We start from the raw sequence: 13,886 nt of genomic DNA, 5'->3' as shown, positions 1-13,886 counted from the left end.
AAAGACGCTTCCTCCTTGGAAGGAAAGTTATGACCAACCTAGATAGCATATTAAAAAGCAGAGACATTACTTTGCCAACAAAGGTCCATCTGGTCAAGGCTATGGTTTTTCCAGTAGTCATGTATGGATGTGAGAGTTGGACTGTGAAGAAAGCTGAGCACCAAAAATTGATGCTTTTGAACTGTAGTGTTGGAGAAGACTCTTGAGAGTCCCTTGGACTGCAAGGAGATCCAACCAGTCCATCCTAAAGGAGATCAGTCCTGGGTATTCATTGGAAGGACTGATGCTGAAGCTGAAACTCCAATACTTTGGCCACCTCATGCGAAGAGTTGACTCGTTGGAAAAGACCCTGATGCTGGGAGGGATTGGGGACAGGAGGAGAAGGGGACGACAGAGGATGAGATGGCTGGATGGCATTACCGACTCGATGGGCAGGAGTTTGAGTATACTCCGGAAGTTAGTGATGGACAGGGAGGCCTAGCGTGCTGCGATTCATGGGGTCACAAAGAGTCGGACACGACTGAGTGACTGAACTGAATTGAACTGAAGATAATCAGTCTAGTAACACTAAAAAACTGAGCTATGTGCCTTATAGACAGTGCCAATATATAATTTCCCTGGAAGATAAAATTTCGTACAGAGTATACTAAGTCAGATGACCTGGGATATACTGGGCTACATCTAATGGAAGCTCTTAACTTAAGTCTTACTTGTGACTTTACTAATATTGCTAGCTATGTTATTTGTATTTCACCTGTTTTACAAAATTTCTGTTTCTTACACTGACAAATGTGTGACTGAGGCCTCTGATAAAATAATATACAGTTCTGTGTGAGACCGATGATGGTAACAGTGTAACTCTAGATATGGGAAGAAGCAACAAGAAGGAATGTTTTCCTGGATGGCCTAGTCCAGTAACAGCACATTGAGTGGCCTGTCAACAAAATCTTTGCCAAACCTGAGAATGGACATTCTCAGCACCATGAGATAAAATGGTCATGAAATGCCCCCCTCAAAATCATGGGCAAATTTATGAACCAAAAGGGACTCTGCCAACTGAAAACTGACACTTGCCATCTATGTCTACAAAGATTAAATCATGGCCACTGCAACTGCTGACTATCGACTCCCCTGAAAGGAATTCAGGGTGAAAATCAGGAATGAGGCACTCTGCGCTCTGGGAAAAACTGACAGAACAGGCCTTCGGATAATTAGATCTTTTCAGAAGATTTTATGAGTCACAATTCTTGCATCTTCTCATATCTAGAGAAACACTGACATCATTAATGGTGACATCTGCTTTGGCTATTAAGGAAAATTTACATTAAAAGTCAAAATAGAGTAGCTATGGTTCAGACATCCTGGGAAATAACTAGATGATACTATGGGTATAATTTCAGATTAGACGTTGTACTGTTAAACACTTTCTAAGTGACTTTCTGATTTCTGAGTTGTGTCAGGCTTAGATGCCACCATTCTCGAAACAAGGTCTGCTGGAAACTAGTAACTGCAACGTTACTTTTTATAAAACTAGGCAACTGGCTACCTGGCTACAAGTCTCCCCGAAGTGCCAGGTCCAGACTGGGTTTCAGGCCTATTGTTCTAATAAGAAATGAGATTTATTTTGTCTATTAAAATTCCAGTTATCCCTCCTCCAGCTACTTCTAATTGGGTCTGTTACAACAAAATGGCAGACCAAGGGATTGAGATTTTAATCATACAAGGCTCAGATCTAGGACTTGGAACTCAGGAATACTTCCAATTCAGTGTCTATTCTCCAAGCTGAGGCAGTCCTATGCCCCATTTTGACAGGAAGTTATCGCAGACATAGTTGCCCAGGTCCCTAAATTAAAACTGAGCAGGACTCTGTGGGGCTCTTGGGTACAGATCCGTTCTGTATTTTCCATTTCTTGTCTGTAGAATATAGGCTTCATTCAGCCTCCTTGACCTTCTCTGAGTTCCAATGGGTGGATTCAAACAATTGCTAATCAGGGAAGAGAGGGGTTACAGAAACAGAGGAGAAACAGTCAAATGGTGGCATAGCCTTGAGACAGGGTTCTGGTTCCTACTCAAAGAAATATGCATAACAATGTCTTTAAGTTCTTCTACAGAACTGGAGCCCCCATCTAGGTGTAGGATGGTAACTTCAGACTAAACACAAGATTCTTGGAGCACAGCTCTGTTGCCTCACCACCAACCAATCAAAAAAAAAAAAAAATCACAAACCCTGCAGCCCTCACCCCAAATGTTGCCTCCTGTTTCTGGGGACCAGTGATGACCATCCTATAGTCTCCTGTTTGGCCCCTGTCTATTTCATCTCTAAGAGGAGCCAACAGTTTCAAACTGAAGTGCGGTTATTACAAGGGTGAATGCTGGTTTCAGTCAAGACAAAAAAATACCTTGACTTAGATAAGGTAGAAAGAGACTTCTGCTCTGCTAGGTAGGCCTATGGCCATGCACAGCAGGAAGAAGTTACAGATGAAAGAGACCTCTACCCCAATTTCCAAGAAATATCTTGAGTATGAAGTCTCTCAGGGGGAAGTTGTTAGGGGAAGCACACTGATTGAAACCGCCCTCCCTGGCCAGGCACCATAGTAACCATATGCATGAGTTGTTTTATGACAGGAGGTCCTAGTAAGGAACATGGAACTAATAAGCCTCCACCAACCAGAAGAGTTCGGGAAAGGTCAAAAGGAGACAACACATGTCTGACCACCCCCCAGAATCCTTCTCTCTGACATCCATCTTGGCTGAACAGGGCGTGCACCACCAGGAAGGACTCTGAGTCAGAATGATTGGCTAAAGATAACCTGGAAACTGATCCCATCACCATAAAACCCGAGACTGTAAGCCATGTGACAGAGCTGTTCTCCTGGGTTCCCTTACCCTGCTGGTCTCTGCCCGGGTGCCCTTTCCCAATAAAATCTTTTGATTTGTCAGCATGTGTCTCCTTGGACAATTCATTTCTGAGTGTTAGATAAGAGCCCAGTTTTGGGCCCTGGAAGGGGTCCCGCTTCCTGCAACAGATCTACAAGAGGGAGTAAAGATCACTGGGAATGCTAAATACATTAGAAACAAGGCAAGGATGTCTGCTCTTACTGTCTCTATTCAGTGTTATATCGGAGGTCCTAGTCAGTGCCACAAGGCAAGACAGATTAAAAAGTGAAATGATTGGAAGCAAGTAGAAGAAATAAAGCTATCTTTTAAAATAGATAACACATTTGTATGCATAAAAAACCCAAAGGAATCTACCCCCCAAAAAAGCACTAGAACTAGCAAATGTAATTAAGATCACAGGATTCAAGATCAATATTTTCTTTTAAATCAATTGTATTTCTATACAAGCAACAAATGATTAGAAAATTAATTACAAAATACAATTTACATAGTATCAAAACCCATACAATTCTAAGGAACAAGTTTAGGAAAAAAGTATGTAAGACATCTACACTGAAAACTACAATTCATAGCTGAGAGAAATCAAAGATCTAAATAAATGGAAATACATACCAAGTTCATTGATCAGGAAATTCTCCCCAGTTTGAAACGTAGGTTCAGTTTGTTCTCAGTCAAAATTCCAACAGTCTTTTTTGTTGACACTGACTTGTTTAGTTGCTAATTCTTGTCTGACTTCTTGTGACCCTATGGACTATATAGCTGGCTAGGCTCCTCTGTACACGGGATTTCCCAGGCAAGAATACTGGAGTAGGTTGCCTTTTCCTTCTCCAGGGGATCTTCCTGAACAAAGGATGGAAGCTGAGTCTCCTGCATTGGCAGGCGGATTCATTACCTCTGAGCCACCAGGAAAGTTCCATCACTAGATAATTCTAAATTTTGCATGAGAATACAAAGGAGCTATTGTGTGGACTTCCCTGGTGCCCCAGTGGCTGACTCTGCAACGAAGGGGTCCCAGATTTGATCCCTGATCAGGGAACTAGACCCCACATGCTGAAACTATTATGGAAATGAGTGGGGGCAGGGAAGGGGCGGGTCCAGATGCTTGCCCCTCAAAAGCCAATAAGCAGGCCAGGTTGGTGAAAGGGAAAGTTTGCTTTATTTCAGGTGCTGGCAACTGTGGGGGGAGGGTGGTGGATATCTGTCCAAAGGTTGACTCCTTCCCCTGACAAGCACAGGGTGAGAGCATTTACAGAGAGAGTAGGGGATGCTGTTACACGCAGAAACAACATAGTCATCTCTAACAGTCATCTTCAGTTGGTCATCAGTGGTCTGATTAGCATCATCTTAGGTACAGGTTTAGGTACAGTTAATCTTCAGTTCTGGGGTACACGCGTTCCCATTTCTTTGCAGTTAATTCTCAGAATTATGGCAGCTCAAGTCCTGGTTACAGTCTGGTCATCATGTAGTTAACTTCTCCACCTGGGGTTTTGGTATCTATAAGACAGCTCACGGGATATGGCTCAGAATATTATCTACAGCCCTTGAGAAAGAACTAAAGGTCCTTGACTATGCTTAATGACTACATTATTATCATTTATTCTCCTTAGACTGTTTTCCTTTGTTTCAGTATTTCTCACTTCTCTGATTAAACTTATTCTTTGACTAAAGTTTTCCACAGGCAAAAGCAAGGCAAAGAACATTATGGGGGGGGTGGGGGGCAAGGACCATACAGTCCTGATCTGTTTCAAAACTCTTAGTTTTGAACTAAGAGTTCAAACTAATTCGAGCTCTTAGTTCGAATGACACTACTAAAGATCCTGCCTGCCACAACTAAGATCTGGTGCAGCCAAATAAATAGATAAAAATAAATATTAAACAAGCAAACATAAAAACCAAAGGAGCTATTGTGTTATTAACCCATTATACTATAACAAGCATCCCCAAGTGTAGTGACTTTTTAAAAATAGGCATTTATTATCTTACATTTTCCATGGGTTAAGAATCTAGGTTTAGCTGAGTGCCTCTGGCTCAAAAACTCTCATGACGTTGTCATCAAACTGTCAGTCTCAGCTGAAGGTTTAACTCATGGGGTTGTGGGCAGAACTCAGTTCCTTGCAGGTTGTTGGGCTGAGGATCTCAATTCCTCACTGGCTGATGGCCAGGGGTCTCCCTCAGGTCTTTGCCACCTGGGCCTCTCCCTCAGAGAAAGTAAGTAAGAAAATGAGAGAGAGCAGTAAAAATGAAATCCTGGTCTTTTTATAACCATATCTCTGAAGTGAAATCCCATCACTTTTGCCACATTCTGCTTCTTAGAAATAAGTTAGTAGGTTGGTCCCCATTCAAGGATATGGAATCACACAAGAATCCAAAAGGCAAGAGTCACTGAGGAACATCTTAGAGGCTGTCTACCACACCCAGGATAGCCAAAACAATCTTGTTTAAAAAAAAAAAAAGAACAAAGTTGAAAGACAAACACTACTTGATGCAAGACCTAGTATAAAGCTATACCAATGAATACAGTGTGGTACTGACATAAAGATAGAAAAATAGTTTAGTGGAAGTAAATCCAGAAATAGACTCATACATGTAGCCAGCTGACATTTATTTTTAAACAAAGGGGCCATAACAATTTAATACAGAAAAAAAAATCATTTTCAACAAAGGGCATTTGAAGAACTGGATAAATATGTGGGGAAAAAAGAAAATATTAAATTGAGATGGATCATGGGCCTAAATATAAAAACTAAAACCATAAAGCTTCTTGTAGAACATATAGAGGAAGAGTTCTATGTGTTCATAGAGGGACTGATATCAGGAGAAATCTCTACAAATCAATAATAAAAGGTTTAATTAAAAAATAAATAAAAGGTTTAATAATAAAAGCCCAATTACAAAATGGGCTAAAGTTTTGGATAGATACTTCACAAAAGAAGATGCAGAGATGACCAACAGGCACATGAAAATATGTTCAACATCATTATCAGGGAAATTAAAATTATAATGAGATACCACCATTCACTCACCAGAAAAGCTATAATTAAAAAAGAGTAGCAATAGTTAATGATGACAAAGATATGGAGCAACAGAAACTTCTTGTGGGGATGCTAGGACCACTTTGGAAAACCTTTGGTGGCTTCCTTATACATGTATTTGTTGTTCAGTTGCTAAGTTATGTCCAACTCTTTGCGACCCCAAGGACTGCAGCATGCCAGGCTTCCCTGTCCTTCCCTATCTCCTGGAATTTGCTCAAATTCATGTCCACTGAGTCGATGATGCTATCTAACCATCTCATCCTCTGCTACCCCCTTCTCCTGCCTTCAATTTTTCCCAGCATCAGGGTCTTGTCCAATGACTTGACTCTTCACATCAGAAGACCAAGGTAGTGGAGCTTCAGCTTCATCATCAGTTCTTATAATGAATATTCAGGATTGAGTTCCTTTAGGATTGACTGGTTTAATCCCCCTATATGTATACCTATCTTTTGACTGGACATGGAACAACAGCTTGGTTCCAAATAGGTAAAGAAGCGTGTCAAGGTTGTGTATTGTCACCCTGCTTATTTAAATTATGCAGAGTATATCATGAGAAATGCCAGGCTGGATGAAGCACAAGCTGGAATCAAGATTGCTGGGAGAAATATCAATAACCTCAGATATACAGATGACACCACCCTTATGGCAGAAAGTGAAGAAGAACTAAAGAGCCTCTTGATGAAAGTGAAAGAGGAGAGTGAAAAAGTTGGCTTAAAACTCAACATTCAGTAAACTAAGTTCATGGCATCCGGTCCCATCACGGGAAACAATGGAAACAGTGACAGACATTTTGGGGGGCTCCAAAATCACTGCAGGTGGTGACTGCAGCCATGAAATTAAAAGATGCTTGCCCCTTGGAAGAAAAGCTATGACCAACCTAGACAGTATATTAAAAAGCAGAGATGTTACTTTGCCAACAAAGGTCCATCTAGTCAAAGCTATGGTTTTTCCAGTAGTCATGTATGGATGTGAAAGCTGGACTATAAAGACAGCTGAGCACCAAAGAACTGATACTTTAAACTGTGGTGTTGAAGAAGACTCCTGAGAGTCCCTTAGACAGCAAGGAGATCTAACCTGTCAATCTTAAAGGAAATCAGTCCTGAATATTCACTGGGAGGACTGATGCTGAAGCTGAAATTTTGGCCACCTACTGTGAAGAACCAACTCATTTGAAAAGACCCTGATGGTGGGAAAGATTATAGGTAGGAGGAGAAGGGGATGACAGAGGATGAGATGGTTGAATGGCATCACCGATGCGATGAACATGAGTTTAAGCAAGCTTTGGGAGTTGGTGATGGACAGGGAAACCTGGCATGCTGCAGTCTATGGGGTTGCAAAGAGTTGGACATGACTGATTGACAGAACTGAACTGATCTTTTGATACAACAACCTAGAGACTTCTCCAATGAAATGAGTATATATGTCCACAAAAAACCTTATACAAGAGTGTTTGCAGTAGCTTTATTCATAAAATCTCCAAACCAGAAACAACCCAAACACCCTCAACAAGAGAACGGATAAACAAATTGTGGTATAGCCACATGACAGCATTCTACCCAACAGTAGAAAAGCACCACTACTACTGAAACACTTCACAACATGGAGGAATCTTGTAGACACTGTGATTAGTGAAAGGAACCAGGCATAGAAAAGCACATACAGTGGATTCCATTCGTATGATGTTCAAGATCAGACAGAACAGTGTCTTTTCAAATTTAGTTATTTAAGGATGAGTGGGGGTGAAAATCGACTAGAAGGAAGCACAGAGAACATTCTGGAGTGATGAAAATATTTTATATTTCAATCGAGTTGTTGATTACATGGGTAAATACTTTTTGTCAAAAGTCACCTAGTGAAAAATTTGCTTCCATTAATAAAAAAACACAACCCATTACATTTTGCAGATGTAAATTCTTATGTTACAGCTTCTTGGGGCTAGAATCCATGCTAGGTCCTAGATGTCCTTGACATGGTCATACCCTTTGCAGTTTCCAAAGTACCTTTCTAGCCCTGACTTCAAATGTTCCTCACAGGCTCCTTTGCAAGGAACCAGGGCTGCCTGTGGAGGAGGGCGATAGAGCCAGGACCCAGGGGGCACACATAGAACCAAATGGGATACAGGACTTTCTCCCACCACTCCCCTGTCTTTTGCAGGGACAAAGAGTTAAGGAGTGAGCTCCTCGTCCCTGGAGGTATTCAAGTCAGGGTAGGTTGATAATATGTAAATGTTGGGTTAGACTCAATGACCTAAAGAAAAACCTCACTGGCCTGAGAGGCTGCCAATAGGGAACTTGCCTGGGGACAGAGTGAGTCAGCTTCCAGTTCAGTGTTCTGACTCCAGGCCAGCTTGGGTTCTGCTGTTCCCAGTTAACAACTCTGTAGCCCCTGCAAAAACTCTGCACTGGCCTGGGTTGACCTGCATCCTGAAGGCATCCAGATCTGTATTCAGATGTCTGGGACAGGGTTATTTTACCCTAGGGACTCCGATTTCTGGGATTTGCTCTGCCCTTTATCCTAGGACTCTTGACCTTGCCTTCCAGTGGTACTTATAATATACTCCCATGTCCTCTGGGACAATATTTATGCAGCAATAAATATTACATATTTTTGAGTTTGAAGACTACACTGCTGTTATTTATTTATTTTTTTTTAAATTTTGGCCGTACCAGGAAGCAAGTGGCATCTTAGTTCCTCAACCAGTGATCGAACCTGCACACTATGCATTGGAAGCACAGAGTCTTAACCACTGGACCACCAGGGAAGTTCCAACAAGAAATAATCTTGAATAGATGAATGTATACTTATGGAAACTGATAAATAGCAAAGAATCCAAAATATGAGAAAGAAAGAAATTCTACTACAATAACCATTTTTTGTATCATGGGGAAGTGAAGGGAAGGAAGTTGGGAAAACTGGAAGGCCCTGGATATTCCATATTCTTAAGGATGCCTGTATAATTTTCATAGTATTTGCATTGTGATTGTTTGTTCCTCCCAGACTTGCATATCCCAGAGATGGGGAGCTCACTCCCTATCACCTACAGGAAGCTTTAGTAGTGAGAGCGGCCTTCTTCACCAGGCTTGCAGTAGCCTCCTGTGCCTACCCCACACCCCTGACTCCAAGGGGTCTCTTCTCTGCACCTAGTCTTTGAGCAGGCAGAGCTGGGAAAGGCAGCTGTGAGTCCAGGAATATGGTTAGTTCAGAGTTCACTGTCCTTCGCTGGGCCACACTCAACTCTGCAGGTTCCCTTCTTCTGGCATCTACCTCCAGCCCACCCAACTCCAGCCTGTATTCACCGCTGCCAGAGCCACCTCCACAAACTAGGCTCTTCTTCTGCTTCTGCTGCATCCATGCCTCCCAAGTCTCCTCTTTGCCTCTTCTTTTGACTCTGGTGGCCCCTGGTCTGGCCACACCAGCCTATCCAGACCTAGCAGTTCAGGCGGTTAGTCTGGCCCAATCTAACTGGTCTAAAGGCCACCTTAACCCTTCCACAACCACACCTTCTATCCACAGAACATTCCTGCCTGCCACCAGGGCATTCATGGCCCTTCAAACCCAGGATGAACTGTCCCCTTCTCTGGTTCTTTTAAAGCCCTTCCTCCAACTTGGGCTTCTTCCAGCTCAGGGAGGCTGGTGTCTCTACTGGACCAAGAGTTTAACAGGACTCTGGACATATCTGATGGGTACTCCTGATGGATGGCACAGTCTACAACTGTGGCCTCAAAGGACACAGAGCACAAGCTGCCAGGTCAGCATCAGACCCGCCCTAGCTCCAGCCCCACAGAGGCTCCTTCCCTCCAGCCCTGCAAGTGGTGTGATACAAAAGGAAACTCATTTGGGTGAGCCTGGCATGCAAACCCTCCTCTGCTCTCAGTCTTCTGCTCCCCAATATCTGGCCTTCCTTCTGAAACCCTGGGAAGGGGAGAGGGGGAAAGATAAGGCCTCTCCCAGACTACTGGAGGAGTAAAGACCCACCCTCTCCCAGGAGCAGCAGCCTGCCAGGGGCCACAAGGCCAGGAGAGATGGGCCAGCCTGAGATGGAGCCCTGTGCTCCTGGGGCCGGCCTGGAGGGATGAGGAGCATCACAGCCATGGTAATGGCTTCTGACTTTAGGACATGTTAAACAAGGGTTCAAAGCTCCTTCCTCCGGCTATTCTGCAAGGTCTAGGAGGTTTACTGTGCCTGTGAGGGGTGGCCCTTGTGCGTTTGGAAGCATTTCATACACACCAGCTGATAAGGCTCTGCACAGATTTTCTGCAAGGTCAACAGAGGTCAGGCTTTTGTCTTCCTTTGAACAGAGAGTGATAACGATAATCAGAGAAGCTAAACAACTTACCCAAGGTTGCTAAGCAAGAAAGCAGAGGGGGAATGACCTTCTGAGTTTTCTGCCCTCTCTTCCCTCATAGGCCCCCTCTCATATCTACCATTCCTGGCTCTGCGTCCCTTTCATAGAGTCTGCAAAAGAGGCCCCCGCCTCTGTGAGCCCATTCCCCAGGGTAAGGGAGCTCCAGCCAGCCCACTTGAGTCCTATTGACCCTCTGCGTGTGGCCCACGTCCAGGGAGGGGGCTGGACCTTAAGTTCTTGGAGGACTTGCAGGTAAGGTGCCTCTGCTTCTGGGAGGAAAGGAGCCCACTCTGGGCTCTCTGGAGACCCAGGGCTGGGCCCAGACCCTCAGCCTTGGGGTTTGGGGGGGTGGTCCCTCTGTCTGTCAGTCACATTGACATTTCTTTCATTTGCTCCATCTTTCCTTCCTCATAACTCCCATGAGAACAATGGCCATTCACTCTATAGTTCAAACACCGTCAAATTCTCCCCAGAGGGCGCAGACCCTGGCATTTCTCCCTTGTCCTTCTCCGCTTCTGCCCTGCGCACTGCAGCCAGCCAACCTCACCCCTCCCTGAGCTCCCCATCTTTCTTCGCATCTTCTCACCATCCCAATGCTGTTCCCTCTGCCCGCATGGCTCTTCCTCTCTGAATGTCAGTGCCCTCCTGGCCATCCAAGGCCTGTCTGATGTTCGGGACTTTCCTGATGGTCCAGTGGCTAAGACTCCACGTTCTCAAAGCAGGGGGCCTGAGTTCAACCCCTGGTCAGGGAACTAGATCCCACATGCTGCAACTAAGAGTTCGCACGCTGCAACTACAGACCCTGCATGCCACAACTAAGACCCAGTGCAGCAACCCTCCCCAAAACAAACAAAACAGTCCACTGTTAGAAGCCCCTCTCTCCTCCTCTGGGCCTGTACCCCTTCTGGGCACAGATCACAGGCATCTGGAGGTCTGTGTGTCTGCCTTCTCCCTGTACTCTTGTTGGGGAATCGTGGGGCCAGGACTGGGTTCCAACTTCTCAGGATCCCCCATCCGTGAAGGGGGAGGACCTAGGCCAGAGTGGGCACTGGTGATGACTGACAAATTGAATCTGCTTCCTCTGGATCACAGGTTGTGCTCAGTCGTTTCCAACTTTGTGAACCCATTGGGGTGCGCCCGCCAGGCTCCTCTGTCCATGGGGATTCTCCAGGCAAGAATACTGGAGTGGGTTGCTATGCCCTCCTCCAGGGGATCTTCCCAACCCAGGGATTGAACCCAGGTCTCCCACGTTGCAGGTGGATTCTTTACTGACCGAGCCACCACAGAAACCCAGATTAGTAGAATACATACAGCAGAAGGGCTTTGGGGAAACTTCAACCCCTGCATTCATGTCTAGACAGGGAAGTTGCAGCCCAGAGAGGGGCAGGGACCCACCAAGCTCACACAGCAAGCTGGGGCCAGACTCTCTGGCTTTCCCCTGTCCTTGTCTGACCTTGACCCCACCTGCCAAAGTTCCCCCTTGAGGATACAGGGAAACATTCTTATTGTCTGCTAACTTCTTCTTCCTCCATCCAGCTGCAGCCGCCTACTCATGCCCTCATTCTTCGGTTGAGCCCCTCTGAGCCACGCAGGGAAGTATACATGTCCCACTCCAGGGCTTATCCCATGTAGTGATCATCCAGACCCTTTCTTTCGTTTCCTAGATGAAGAGACTGAGGCTCAGAGAGTGAAGCAGCCTGCCCAGGGTCACACAGCAGAGTCAAGTCCAAAACTCGGCCACGGGCTCAGTGGACAGAGACCCGACCTCCGACTTACCTGGTTCCCAAGTTTTCTTGGGTGGTCCCCAGGCTCGCATCCAGCAGGCTCTCCTGTGGGGCTGCTCTGCTGTCCGGCATGCTGGGGTTCTAGAGGGGACAGCTGCGTCCAGCTCCAGAACTGTGTGGCACCAACCTCAGGCATCTGCCAGAGAGAGCAGTCTCCCTCTGCCTGGGAGGTTGGCCTTGATGGGGCAGGGGGGCGGGCCTGGGGCCGGGGGAGGCGGCGACTGCAGTGGCCCAAAGAGACCCATTTCCTCTCCATTTTTAGACACTCAAAACACTCCTCAACGGTGAAATTGCTCAAGATTAAAACTTTCCTTTTCTTTGTGGCTTTGTTTTCACTCAAGACGAGAAGAATTTCAATGAAGCCAGTGTTCTTTTTCATGCAAATCTGCTCTGGTTATCCCAGGAAGTCTGGCCAATGGGCTCAGGGCTTCTGGGTCCCCAGAAAACCTCCTCACTGGCTTTAAGAGGCCATGTCAGAGCACAAGGGGTTCTCAGCACCAGTCTGGATTCAGATCCTGCAGTAGCTGCTAACCTCACCCCGCAAACCTGCCTCACTGTCAACACAGCACCCAGGAAGGTGTTGTGTCTCAGCCCACCTCCCCAAGGCTCTGCACTGAAGGCTGGGGCTCTGATCAGGACCCATGGCTCCTGCCCTCAAGGAACCCCAGTCTGGGGGAAGGAGAGAGACATTGCCAACCCTGAGGACTACGGTATAGTTGACAGAAGCATTTGCACAGAAGCAGATGTAATAAAGGACCCAGGGGCGTGACCACCAGGGCCACCTAGTAGAAGTGTGGATCTGCTCCTTCAGCTAAAGGAAAGAAGGTGTTGATGGTGGGTTTGCAGGCATCTGTAAACAGATGTGGGAAATTCACGTAGGGCAGGGCGAACTGAGGGCTTTCTCGGAATACCAGGAATCTCCTCCCTTGGGCAGTCCTTGCCAGAACAAAGTACCGTGAACTGGGTGGCTTAAAAGAGAAATGTATTCTCTTACAGTTCTGGAGGCCAGAAGTCTGAAATCAAGGTGTCGGCAAGGCCTTGCTCTAAAGGCTCCAGGAAAGAGTCTTTCTTTTTCTCTTCCGGCTTCTGGCTCCCAGCAATCCTTGAGGCTCCTTGGCTCATAGCTGCATCTGTCCAATCTCTGCCTCTGTCTTCACGTGACTGTCTTCCCTCTCTGTGTCTTTGCCCCTATAACCCCTTAAGGACGATAGTCATTAGACTAGGACCCATCTTCATCCAATATGACATCATCTTAAAAAATTATATCTCTAAAGACCTTATTTTCAAATAAGGTCACATTCCAAGGCTCTGGGTGGGCATGACTTCAGGGGGAACATAATTCTGCGAATATAAACTGTCTACAGGAGGCATTGGTGGAGATTCCTGCAAGATGTCCCCAAAAGTGGTTAGTAGGTTCATCTGGATCACGGGTAATGCTCTCTTAACTGGTGGATGCAGGTGGTTGAGAAAGAGTTTGTCAGCATTCATGAAAATTCGGGGCATGGACCCCAGGGTGCTGTATCCCAATATATCGAAGGCACATTAGACAGGAGGCCTGAAGTCTGGCTTTGAGGCCTGAATCTTCCACTCACCTCTTCTCCCTGTGACCTTGGGCAGGCCCTCTGTCCCTCTCTGGGCCTCGAATTGACTATTCGGATCACAAGGGTGATGACTTGGAGGGTGGCCAAGGTGGCTGCCAGCTCCAACTGGACATGAGAAGGTGATGGGCCAAGTCATGCTCATGGGCTGACTGGTTATGCCGAGAGGGACATCATTGTGAGTGCTAAGTGGCGAGTCCCCACCCAAGGGGATACTGAATCAGAGAAA

The 13,886-nt window shown here is 45.8% G+C and overlaps 1 protein-coding gene across 1 annotated transcript in view; it reads right to left on the bottom strand.

Moving 5' to 3' along the window:
* Positions 1-12,226, bottom strand: part of ACSBG1 (acyl-CoA synthetase bubblegum family member 1) — a 64,372-nt gene extending 52,146 nt beyond the window's left edge. Inside the window, exon 1 of the mRNA XM_043489788.1 lies at positions 12,052-12,226. Within this exon, the coding sequence (XP_043345723.1) occupies positions 12,052-12,131 (80 nt within the window). The 5' untranslated portion in view covers positions 12,132-12,226. The remainder of the gene's footprint in view (positions 1-12,051) is intronic.
* Positions 12,227-13,886: the final 1,660 nt, after the last annotated feature.

The sequence above is a fragment of the Cervus canadensis genome, chromosome 17 (genome assembly GCF_019320065.1).
Source record: "Cervus canadensis isolate Bull #8, Minnesota chromosome 17, ASM1932006v1, whole genome shotgun sequence".
Lineage (NCBI taxonomy): Eukaryota > Metazoa > Chordata > Mammalia > Artiodactyla > Cervidae > Cervus > Cervus canadensis.
Note: the sequence above shows the minus strand (reverse complement) of the source record. Positions and strands in the feature narration are given on the sequence as shown.